Raw genomic sequence first — 12,767 nt, 5'->3', positions numbered from 1 at the left:
TCGACACCTTGACAAATGTAATTCCATGTAGAAACATGCGTTTAAATAAAATATTTTACCAAAAAAGTTACCCACGCTTTAACTTGACAGACTGTATTTCTTGTCAAATAAATTTCATTGTGGAGACAGTCAATTCTAAGGGTTTTTAGTTTAAATGTCTACTCTTTAAATTTCGAAACTTCTGATCTTGTAGATTTACAAACTGCATTAGAATTTAATTTTGTAGGCAGCAGATTTGAAGTGCACATATTTCTAATTTTAGGTACCTCGAAAGGAATGAAGAGTTTAGAATGTACCGTCTTTTCAATGGACTTAAATTTGTTTAAATTTATTACTTGAAAAACGTACAAATTTGAGAAGCCTAGAAGTTTGTAAGTTAAAAAACTTAGAAATTTTGAATAGAACATATTAAAACTATCAACATTCAAAAATTAATTTAATAAAATTTATGAAATTGTTTATCTAATTGCCTTGTTTCTTACTTTCAAAGGCTCGAATTTTATGAGCACACAATTTTGATGGACTGAAGATTTGAAATCTTTTCACTCTCAAAGCTCATAATTTAAATTAGGAATTTCAAAGTTTACTAAATGTGACAAATTCATTTAGTAAAACAAAAAATAAAATTATTCATTTAAAAATATTAATACTTTTCAAAGGATTATTGTTAAAAGTCTGGGTTCTTCGGAAAGTAATTGCACTTTTCTTATAGTCATGCCTTTAGTCATGTTCCCCTATATATTAAGCGCTACTTCGAACCACGAGATCATTTCATATGGCTGAAGGTTGTGGAAAAAAATGGTTAATGTATAACTGAATAGAGTGTATTCCATATATCAATAAATCAAGATTAATTTACTCTTAAAAAAGTGTAATTAGTTTCCGAACAACCCAATCGTTTAAGAAATATCCGTAATCATAATCCCAATAGGATAATAGATATTATCTTGATAATCAGATTGTTTAACAGACGGACTATTTTTAACAAAAATAGTTTAGGACGTAAAATTAAATTTTTTATTGAGCTTATTTTCATATTCCTTCTGAAATCAATAAAACATTTTATTTACACAAGCTTTCTCAACAGTGAGACATTATCGAGGCGTTTCATACTACAGATACGGCTCTGATTCTCACAAGCGGTGAAAGAAACGCCTCGTGAGTATATATGGGCCGTCCGAATATGGTAGTATTAAGTTAGTTTAGTATAGGTTTGCGTATAAGGCATGAAGTCGGGTATTCGACTGTCGCTGAGACTCTCGTCAACTGGGTAACAGAATATAACGCCCATGCGTTCTACATTTTCAGCGACAGTCGAGTAAATTTTATACCGCTGTTTGTTTAAACTCTGCAATTAACATTTTTGAATTCTTTTGAAATGTTTCATAATTTCCACTTAGTTATTGATCACATTCCTTAACAAGGATTTTTAAAACTTTATTCGACTGTAGGAATGTTTTCTTGTTTTCCAGATGGGAACTTAAAGAGTATTTCTTTTTTGCTTTGAAACTTTTTCGCAATAAAAAATGTTTTTCTCGAAATTTTGAAATGAACTTTTTATTAGAGCTTGTTTGGTTTTCCTGCGCTATAAATATTAATATGTGAATGTGGTATATGTTTTTAAATGAGAACCAAAAGAGTTTCTACATACACTGCAATCCTGCAAGAAAAGTTCTCGTTATAGAGGACAAGAGAGCGAGAGAGTGGCGATGCTGGGTCAGCGGAGCAACTCCACAACAACACAGGAGTGTATGAAAAAAGCGGGCAGTATCTTCGGCGGCTAATCGTGTCGTATATTTCAGTTATTTTCAGTCAGTGGAAAAAATGTTTGAGGACATTCACTTTAGTTCGCTTTCAGTCACTTAGTGTTAGGTTATGCGTTACGTAACCAGGTGTAAAAAGGCATTGAAAAATGTCGAAGGAAAGAAGAGGAAGCGCTTATCTTTCGAAGAGACATATAAGTTTTTAGACGAAGTGAAATCAGTTGCCTTATAACAGTCTATTTTGCAGAATGTCCGGAAAATTGACAAATCTTTAGAAGAAAAATCTGTCCAAGTTCGATTTTAAAGGCTTTTACAATAATAAGTTGAACTGTTATCTTTTTCAATTATAATACCATTCACTTTAAAATGCGCAATTCGAAAATCTTTTAATCCAAAGATTTTTCATTTTTTGTTTCCAGCTTAAAATTGTTCAAAATGATAAAATTGTGAAAATTTTAAAGTTCATTGATTGATTATTTAATTTAGAGCATTGAAGATGATAACCATGATGAAAAAATTTTAAAACGTTAATTTAAAAAGTTTAAAATTCATGAATTCCAACTTGAGTGCTGTAACTTTTAGTTTGTTTTTATTACTTCAAATGGAAAAATGCTTAGCCGTCGAGTTCGAATTTTTTTATTTTGTTGACCGCGAAAAATGTTTGCGAATCGAGATAGACACGGAAAATGATCGGAACCCTGATATATTTGCGTACATACTTAAAAATCAGTACTTTTATAAGGTTTGATTTTCGAGCACAAATATTGTCACGTTCATTATGACATTATAAAACCGAAATGGTGTTTGGTTATTTGGCAATTGTAAAATCCCTTTTGTAAAAGCTTCTTCGGGTTTATGAAATACATTCTCACCACGTGTCTCGCTCTTCGCACTGGATGAAGGCATGCCCAAAACACGACTTATTCTATTTCACCCTTAACTACTTATTCATATACTACAAAATAAATTGGTAAAAAAAATAAAGCAGTAATTGATGGCTAAAACCATGAATATTAGTGTCACCAGACTACAGGCACAGTTAATAAAAACCATTTATTTGGACTCATGGGGCCTCAAGACTTCGAAAATTGATGAAAACTAGGTAGTTCCAACTTCAGACAAATCTACTACCTTCCATCATAAATGATAATGTAAAAATTCAAACTTCACGGCCAAACTATGGGTGCTGTCAAAAAACGGTTATGGAAAATTTTGTCAGCCTTTTTAAGACAAGAAACATTGCTGTAAATGTGTATTTCTTATTTTGTTAATGAGATTTTCCACGTTTAAAAAGATTATTATCCCTATCGAAAAACAGTCAAAGGCGATTTTGTAGAACATCCTGAAAGTAACCATTTTGTTTCTAGACGCTTGTTCGTTTCTAGTGTGGTTTCGTCGGGAAGTTGCATTTTTACATTTTTATTTTCGATGACTACTACCATAAATATTGGTGGTAGAAGATAAACTGCAACAGTGATAACGTCAGACTACAGACATACAATGTCAAAACTTCGATAATGCACGAAAACCGGTTTGGTCCATATTCACACAAATCTAAGACCTTCCATCGAAAATAAGTAGAATGCAATAGTATATTACACAGCAGGAAGGAGATCACCCCTGTAATGGCGAGGGATATGCTTTCGGAACGAGTAACAGGCGAGTGCCGAAAGCCCGAACCTATCACGAGTTCCGAAAATATTACCCCAGCCATGAAGACGGCTTTCCTCCATGGCATGTATTGTATTTTTTTCGTACAAACGCGTAAAATCGAAAGTGTGTTCTGAATGTGGGGGATTGAACGTAAACTCTCTTTTCAAGTCTGCGAATTAAGCGCATTTACAGGCACCAAAAAGAAAATGTGCTACTTACTCATTCTTATATTTAAATTCTTACATCTTATCATACTGACATTTTCGATCATTTTGGATTATTTTTGGATCGCGAAAACAACCTTACACTTAGAGAAACGAGAAAAGCAGAGCTGTCGGAGCTGTTACATCACACATAGCCAGCTTCCACCGTTTTGTATCCCTCGCTGTACGACCGCACATGCGCCTCCTTCTTGTTTCTAGCATATCATTTTTATCCTGATATCTTAATATCACTGTTCTACTGTAAGGTACAACATTATATATAAAGGTCCATGAACGCCACTTGAAAAGAGAAAATTTAGTTTCAATTCATTAGCAGTTAAACGCGTTCATTTTGTGCGGCTATCACAAAAATATGTAACAGGGCAAACCTAGGAGGTGTTGGGTCGTCGATAGATTCTTCTAAAACGACGGCGCTATCACTGTCCCCCATGCTGTCTAGACGGTCCAAAGCATCACATGGCGGAGAATCTCTGATTTCTGTATTCCTTTCATTCAATCTGCTCTGTAGTTGTCGAATGACCCTTTGTTGTTTTAAAATAATTGCTTCCCTCTGTGCCAGGTCCGCTTCAATTTTCTTTTGTTTCCGACAGAGACGTGATTCGAAAAGAAGCAGCTGTGAGGATATATATTTCAATAAATCCCCCTTTTCCTTCCTTAGTCGAGCTAACAACTCCTCCTGGAATGACAAAATTCCATTAGATAATCAGAATAAAAAAATGTAAGAAAAACATTTTCGACTAATATTATTATAAACATTCAATTGCAAATTATGAATACATAAGGTAAGTACGATTACTATCATTTCAATTTGAAATTGCACATTTTGAAATCCTTGACGTAAATTAATAGTATATTAAATTACAAGTAGGATAAGGCACGTCATTAGACGGGGCGGTCAATGTTTACAAGAAGAGTAGTAAAACCAAGACCACGGTTTTTCAGTTCGCCCTTGCGAAAATTTAATTCCTAGAGACGACTGTGTGAACCTATAAGTGATGTACGATATTGTATTCAAATTCAATATGAAAAGAACTTCGGGCTGTAAATATTCTTTATTTTAACGTCTGGGAAACAACAAAATTAGAATTTGTAAGAAAAAACCGTATTTCTTCGACTTCTTCTAGACTATTTATATAAATATAAATAAATATTGTATAAATAGTCTGGCAGAAGTCAAAGAAATAAGGTTTTTCCTTAAAAATTCGAATTTATTATGTAATGACACTATAGAGTTTCCCGAAAAGTGACCGTTGTTGTGATTTTTTCACTTTTTGATTAATGTTCAATGGTGGGATTTTCGATAACGGATTTCCCAGATAGGCTACATAGGCTGCAGCCTGGAGCGGAAAAATTGGGAGGGGGTGGCAGAAAAATTTCAAGCTACGTGTCATACTATGGAGTTGTTAATTAATAACTATCGACTTGTTAATTTCTTTTAGTCTAGGGGCCAACAGAAGATCAGAAGGTCTGCTGTTTGGGTTGTAATTTCTAATCTCGTATAACGCGAAATTTTCAAAGTCGTTCGTTGCTTGGTAAGAGTTTGGAATATACAAGGTTTACGGACACTTAAAATACATTTTAAAATTTTTGAATTCCTTGAGAAAAACTGAATCGAAAATGCCTTATACCAAAAATTAAGTAGAAGTTTCATTAAGGAGTAACAGAGGTTCAAAGCTTGACCAATCAGCAACGCGCTTTAAGAAGTCGAACGTACATGTGCTCTTGACGAAAGTGTGTGCGCAAAAAAGCTGAGGCCGTGTAATTTGAAATTTACAGAAGGTTGTGAATGCAAATGGTGCAATTTAATACGGAACTTAGCAACTAGAGATATTCAATTAGAATTTGAATATAAAGCGAATTCTTGAAATTCATGTCATATCATATTGTGTGACATAAAAGATGATATGTAACGTGATATAATACATGACATGACCTATAACAGGACATGATATGACATGATATGATCCAAGATGACATGACATTGCATGACATGACGTTACGTGACATATGACACTGCATCGCATGTCATCACATGATACATGAGAATGCATGACATTATGACACATACCATAAAAGACGAGACAATGACATTATATGGCATGACATGGCACATAAAATGACATGATATGGCACACGACTTGACATGAACTGACATGCGTTCGCATGTCACGTGTATTGTCGTTTATCCTGCCATGTGTTATGCGATGCCATGTGCCATGTCAGGTCATTTGTCCTATTATGTCATATCATGTGTCTTGAGTTACAGGGCATGATGCGTGATATGACTTAACATGATATATGAGATGACACATGACATAACACATCAGATGACACATGACATGACACATGACGTGACAGACGACACATAACATGATATAAAATGACATAAGATGGCATATGGCATAAAATGGCATGACACGTAGCATGAGAGGAAACAGACCAGTCAAAACATAGGTCATGTGGCATGGCAACGTATGCCATAATCTGCCATGTTTCATGGCATGCCATTTTTCGTGCCATGTGTTATGTTATGTCATGTCATGTTATGTCATGTCATGTTATGTCATGTCATGTTATGTCATGTCATGTTATGTCATGTCATGTTATGTCATGTCATGTCATGTTATGTCATGTTATGTCATGTCATGTCATTTAATGATATGTGGTACGTATCATGTAATTTCTTGGTTCATGTTATGTCGTGCTATGGGTTATGTGCTGTGTCATATCATCTAATTCTACATATAATACTTCATGCCATGTCAAGTCATGGCATTTGTGTCACCCGTGTGGAAATAATTCCTGGCAGACAGGAATTATTCTAGCGCCAGTACTGGATTATTCGTAGCTGTCTGTTCACGCCGAATTAGATTGGCGCTCTTTTGGCGCTATCCATAAATACAAGATAGAAAAATCCATCACGCAGTTCTATGTAGGCCCACTAATGTCGCTAGCCAGAATTTGACATCACATTAATATAAAAATTCCGTCTAAAATCTAGCTTGGCTCTAGAAAGTACTTCTATTTAGACTTTGAAAAAGTAGGTGTCTTTTAAAAATTCATTAATAAAAGATAACAAATTATATTTATTTCAGTGCTCAAATCAAAGGGAATGGAAAAAATAAAGTTGCCTGTGTTGTTAGTGCTGTCTCATAGTGCAGATTTGTTTATTTAATTCATAACTAAGTATCGAATGATCTGACGCACTATACCTTGTTTATTGGTAACCTATTGAATGAAAGACAAAGCTAATACAAAAATCATTACTGAATAAAGACATTTTATCGTTAGGTTTTCTAGGAAAGTAATTATCCTTTTCATATGACATGTATCCAGTACTCAGTTTAATAATAATTAATTTATCAGTAATACTTATGTAATAATTTTTATTAAAAATTTTTTTTTCAAATGGAGTTATTCAAAAAATGTTGATAAATATTCCACTAAAGAAATATATATAATTTTTAATAAAAAAACTATTTGCAGAAATTCCATTTGTTTAAACAATTGAAAATTAATGAACTAATGTTAATAAATATTCCACTAAACCAATAGTAATAATTTTTAAGAAAAAAAAACAAAATTTCGAAAAAAATGGTTTAAACAAATTCCATTTGTTCAAATAATGAAAAATTAATTAACCAACGTAAATAAATATTCTACTAGATTAGTAGTAATAATTTTTAGGAGGAAAAACGAATTTTTGAGAAAAAAAATTGTTTAAACAAATTCCATTTGTTTAAATAATTGAAAATTAATTAACCAATGATAATAAATATGTCCACTAGACCAATTTTGATAATTTTAAGTAAGAAAATATGAGAATACAGTGTTCAAAATTTTTATTTCATGAAAAATTCACATTTTTGGTTTTGAGGGTAGTTTTCAGGCACTCGTGGCGGAGTGTTAGGGGTGTCAAACCCATATGTCTGATAGAATTAATTCTTCGTTGGATAATTCTCTACAGGCCCCCACCCTAATGTAGTGCCGTTAATTGCCGCGAGTTCCGCGACGATATTTTAAAGTTGGGAGTTTTTCACGCCACATCCAGGTGTCATATCTCCCGCTCGTCCGTTCTCAGCCATTCCGTTGTTTCGTGCGTCCTGTGCAAGATCGCGAAACAGAAAAGGTTGAACTTGTTGTGCAGTAGTTTGAAGTTTTGTGCCTATTTACAGAATAGGACAAAGAAAAAAGGAAGACTCACATAAGCAACTGTTGAAAAAGATAAAAAAGCTTAAGAAAAGAATAAAAAAAGCGAGAAAAAGCGCAACAGACGCGACTGATCATGGACTTCCTCGACGTTTAGTTCTGACGTTTCTCACGTCTCAAAAAGGAGGAAACCAACCAGATCCAAGAGCTCAACCGAAAGCCGAAGCTCTCAAGAGCGTCATCCACGAGGTATGCCCCGTGAAACTATTCCCCCACAAGAGCAGGGCGGAAGTCATCACCCGAGAGATGTGCCCAGTGAAGGCTTGTCTCCAAGCAGCACTAGAACTGAGTGGCACCTACGAAGCGGGTCTCGGGAATCATCAAGAGACAGCTCAAGAAGGAACTATTCCTCAGATAGTAAGCTGCGAAATACGTCCCGTAGAACTAGGTCTCCAACCAAGACCAGCGGAAGGCGTCACCTGAAAGCGGATCGTGATCCCTCCAAAAAACCAAGGGTGCAAATAAAGAAGATGCCAATTCAGGCCACCTAGCTGGCGACCTCTTCGCAAAAATATCGTCACTGATCCGATTAATAAAACCCTGGCAAGTCAGTGGCAAAAGGTGATGCAACTCGGCCTGGAAAAAGAAATGAGAAAGGAATTAGTTGAAAAATACCCTCTTCTTGAAAACTGTGCAACAATGGCATCTCCGGTTCTAAACGCAGAGCTAACAAACATTATTGGCTCAACTGGCGTGGAAAAAAATTATTTCTAGTCTGCATCATAAAACTAGCTTAGTGTAGCACTAAATACTCTCGGGAAATCGCTGACGCAAATGTGGGATTTAAAAAAATCCACTGAGGCTTCTGATACTACAAAACTGTTTGTGAGGCGAAGTAACTGCAACAATTAGCGATGCGGAAAATTTTTTGACCGATTTGCATTACGCCATAAAAATTACTAGAAGAAACTTTATAACTTTTGGTAGAGACCCGATCATAATAAGCATAGCAGAACGTCACAAACGTAGACAAATTTCTCTTCGGAGAAAGTTTCAGTGAACACCTCAAAGCTGCAAAAGATGTAGTAAAAGTAGCAAAAAATCTTACGAATCCCGCAGCCAAAACGGACACGGCAAAGCTTTATTCTTCGTCATCGGGAGCTGTAACTTCTGGGTCTTCAAGAGTTGGAAAATTAAACTGGAGAGCCCCCTCGCGGAAGAGCTACCTAAGCTCCAGATGAGGGGCTAACATTCACGGTCATCGAGCAATCAGTGCAAGCAGAAAAGAAACTAGAGGTAAGAAAAATAGGCGGATGTTTATTCAATTTCAACCATGCTTGGAAACGAATACCTTTTTTCTTGCGAAAAAAGTCGAACGGAGAAGACAGGTTCATACTTAACCTCAACGGCCTAAACAAATTTATTAGTCCCCCACACTTTAAGATGGAGGACATTAAAACAGCATTAGAGATTTTAACCACATATTGTTACCTAGCATCAATACATTTAAAGGATAAATATTTACATATCCCTATTCATTAAAAATATAGAATATTTTTGAGGTTATATTTTAATGGAATTCAATATGAGTTCACATCACTGCCTTTTGGGTTGTGTATAGCTCCTTATATATTTACGAAGATACGTAACCTAGTAGCCCAAAGGCTCAAAGAAAAAGGGTTTGTTATAATAATCTACCTGGATGATGTACTTATAATTACCAGGTCAGAATTTGAATGTAGGCACAACATCAAATTAGTCAAAGATCTCTTAGAGTATGTAGGTTTTGTAATTAATCAAGAAAAAAGCAATTTAGAACCTGCAAAAGCATGCCAGTTTCTAGGCTTTAACATAGTCACTCATTTACCATAGAGCTTACAGATGTTAAAAGAAAGTCTACACAAGATTTAGCAAAAAGAGAGAAAAGTTTCTTGCCCTAAAAATATCCGGACAAAACATACAAAACTTTGAAGCAAAAATGACAATCTCGGAAAATGTTGATCAGGACCTGCAATGGTGGATTGTATGTGCGAAGACGTCAACCAAACCAACCAGAACCCGCATCTATCAGATAGTGATATTCACTGACTCATCTCGCTCTGGCTGGGGTTGTTTTTGCAACGGTGAAACAGCCCATGTATTGTGGGATAAGGACGAAAAAAAATCCCGCATAAACCTTCTTGAATTAAAAGCGGCATATTATGGGCTGATATGCTTTGCCAGAGAATTTCAAGACTGTGAAGTCTTTCTAAGGATGGAAAACACCACTGCGATGTCATATATCAATAGGATGGGTGGAATTCAATTCCCAGAATTGACAGAAATCAGTATGGAAATGGCATTTAAAGACATCTCAAAAAAGTTTGAAAGTTTTGAAATACACCTTTTTGCATCAAGGGCTAATACGAAGTGCAACAAGTGTGTCTCCTGGCACAAAGATCCTGATTACATTGCAATTGATGCATTTACGATAAACTGTTCCGATATTTATTTCTATGCGTTTACCCTGTTTTTTCTAATTCTTCAAACTCTGCAACAAAATTAAATTAGATGAAGCAGAGGAGGTTGTCATTGCTCCAATATGGCCTACGCAACCCTGGTATCCACTCTTTGTGTCACTAATGATCTCCAAACCAGTTTACTTCAAACCAAATGGAAAAATTATTGTGTTGCTCTTATAGGAAAACACACCCTCTACACCACACTTACCCTGGTTGCAGTGTTATTATCAGGAAGGCTTTGGAAAAAAGAGGAGTCGCAGACCAGTCGTCGAAAATCTTGATAGCATCGATTTCAGAGGCAGCTTTAATACAATAAGACAAACATATTAAAATGTGGTGGTTTTTTTTGTTAGAAAAATAAAAAATCACTTTTCCAGTGCTCTACAGCGGATATACTTCGATTTTTTACAGAAGTCTAAAAAACCACTAAGTCATTCAGCACACTTAACGTCTACAGAGCTGTCATTCAGCACACTTAACGTCTACAGAGCTGCCTTATCACTCCTCACGGGAAACAAGCTAGGGAAAGGTTCTACTATCTCAAGGTTCTTTAAAGGAGCGACCTCCCTGAATCCTCCAAAATAAAAATATGATGTGACGTGGGATTCTCAGGTGGTTCTACATTACTTAGCCGCACTAGGACCAAGTGACGCTTTGTCGTTGACGAAATTAAACGAAAAAACTGGTAACTTCACTAGCACTAATAACAGCTGAGCGAGTACAAACATTAGCAGCAATCCAGATAGAAAATATAAACATGAGGGTGGAAACGATATAGATAAAAATAACCGACATGATAAAAACAACAAGAAGAACCACGTATCAACCGATATTGGAAATGCCATAATTTAGAAAAAAATATGCGCAGCATTAACAGTCAGAACTTATATCCAAAAAACAGCGTCAGCCCACAGTATGTGACATGCTTTAACATCGACAGCTGCTCGACGTGGAACCAATATTGAAAACATTCCCAAGGCTGCAGGATGGACGCACTCCTCTTCAGTCTTCGCAAAATTTTTTTAACAGACCTACTAAGCAGCAACAATTTTCGTTTGCACAGTTCATTATAGGCGACTAACAGTTGATCAAAAATCAACCCTCAATGTATTTATATGAAAACAGGGAAAAATTGATCTAAAAATAAGTGTTTACGACAATAAAAATTGTAAAGTAAATCATAATGTGAACTTTAAAAATCTACACACTTGATCTTCAGGACAAGCAGCTCATACAATCACGAGCGAACTTCACTCAATGTAAGTTCGTTCAATCTTATAATTTCAGGGCAATAAAGTCTTTTTAAATTAAACGAAGAATCAGCTAAATATCTAGGTACGCAATTTTTTGATTTCCTAAAGCTATATGTAGAGCAATAAGGATATCTGGCACCGGTCGCAGCAGCCGCCCCGTAACAAGGCCTTCACCTGGTTGCCTCTGAGTACTGCACACATTGTTCCCTATCATTCTTTTATGTGATATTAAACAATAAATCTTGAATATCTCTGAAAATATTTATGCTACGAAAAGAGGTCAATTTCAGAATAAGCGGTTCAAAATACGTGAAGAAATACCATAAAAATCGCATAAACAGGAATTTTATAAAATGTTGTGACTTAGTATTATATGAACATCGACTTGGATCAAATCGTCATTTCATGCAGAACGTCAAAAGCATCCGGTAAGACATTCTTTGTTCAAAGGGGTTACGAGGTCTTCTTTTTACCTCAGGAATATCATTGATCCTTTCTCTGTCTTTACATTATAAATATATACGCTAACGCCACACTTACTTTCTATGGAGCCTTCTCACTCTTCTCAGACTCGAGGGGAAAATTAAAATTTAAACTTTGATTAAAAATTAAAAAAATATGAATTAGCCATTTACAATTGCTTTATGAATTAGATTAAAAGTAAAGTTCTTTTATCTTCTCCCGTGGGATAAACTTTACAATATACGTATTATATTAAGGCTTTTGCAGTATAAGAAAGTGACTCTTGTTTGTCATACATATTATTCAAAATACACATACTTTCGAAGTTTCATATTTTCTGCAATTAGGCGCGAGTTATTTTCTATTTTTAATTTTTAAAAAAGTAAAGTTTATATTATTCTTTAGACATAACTTACTTTATTCAAAATCACTATTACTCGTTTCAATTATCGCATAGAATTCATTCGTTGCAAGTACGTATTAACCATGAAGTACCTATCTTCAATGGAGCATGTGGACGCGGTACTAAAATGAGACCGCACGCCTTTAGCGGGCTTAATGGACAAGAATGCATAACTGCTACCCCGGAATATTGAGTAATTACTATCCCACAGTAGTAGACAAAAGTCTAATTACAAATTTTGTTTGAAAGGAAGCGCTCCACAGTGGGGTGAAATCGGAAAACGAGGTTCAAAATGACATTTAGAACGCAATTATGCACCGATTTTAGAATTTTTTTTTTTGAAAAATTCAGAACTAAAT

General features: G+C 35.1%; 1 protein-coding gene across 1 annotated transcript in view; it reads right to left on the bottom strand.

Moving 5' to 3' along the window:
- The window catches only part of LOC117180780, a 566,469-nt gene that overhangs the window by 29,611 nt on the left and 524,091 nt on the right, over positions 1–12,767 (bottom strand). Inside the window, exon 3 of the mRNA XM_033373280.1 lies at positions 4,009–4,316. Coding sequence (XP_033229171.1) covers positions 4,009–4,316 — 308 coding nt within the window. The remainder of the gene's footprint in view (positions 1–4,008; positions 4,317–12,767) is intronic.

The sequence above is a fragment of the Belonocnema kinseyi genome, chromosome 9, assembly GCF_010883055.1.
Source record: "Belonocnema kinseyi isolate 2016_QV_RU_SX_M_011 chromosome 9, B_treatae_v1, whole genome shotgun sequence".
In the NCBI taxonomy this organism is placed as follows: domain Eukaryota; kingdom Metazoa; phylum Arthropoda; class Insecta; order Hymenoptera; family Cynipidae; genus Belonocnema; species Belonocnema kinseyi.
Note: the sequence above shows the minus strand (reverse complement) of the source record. Positions and strands in the feature narration are given on the sequence as shown.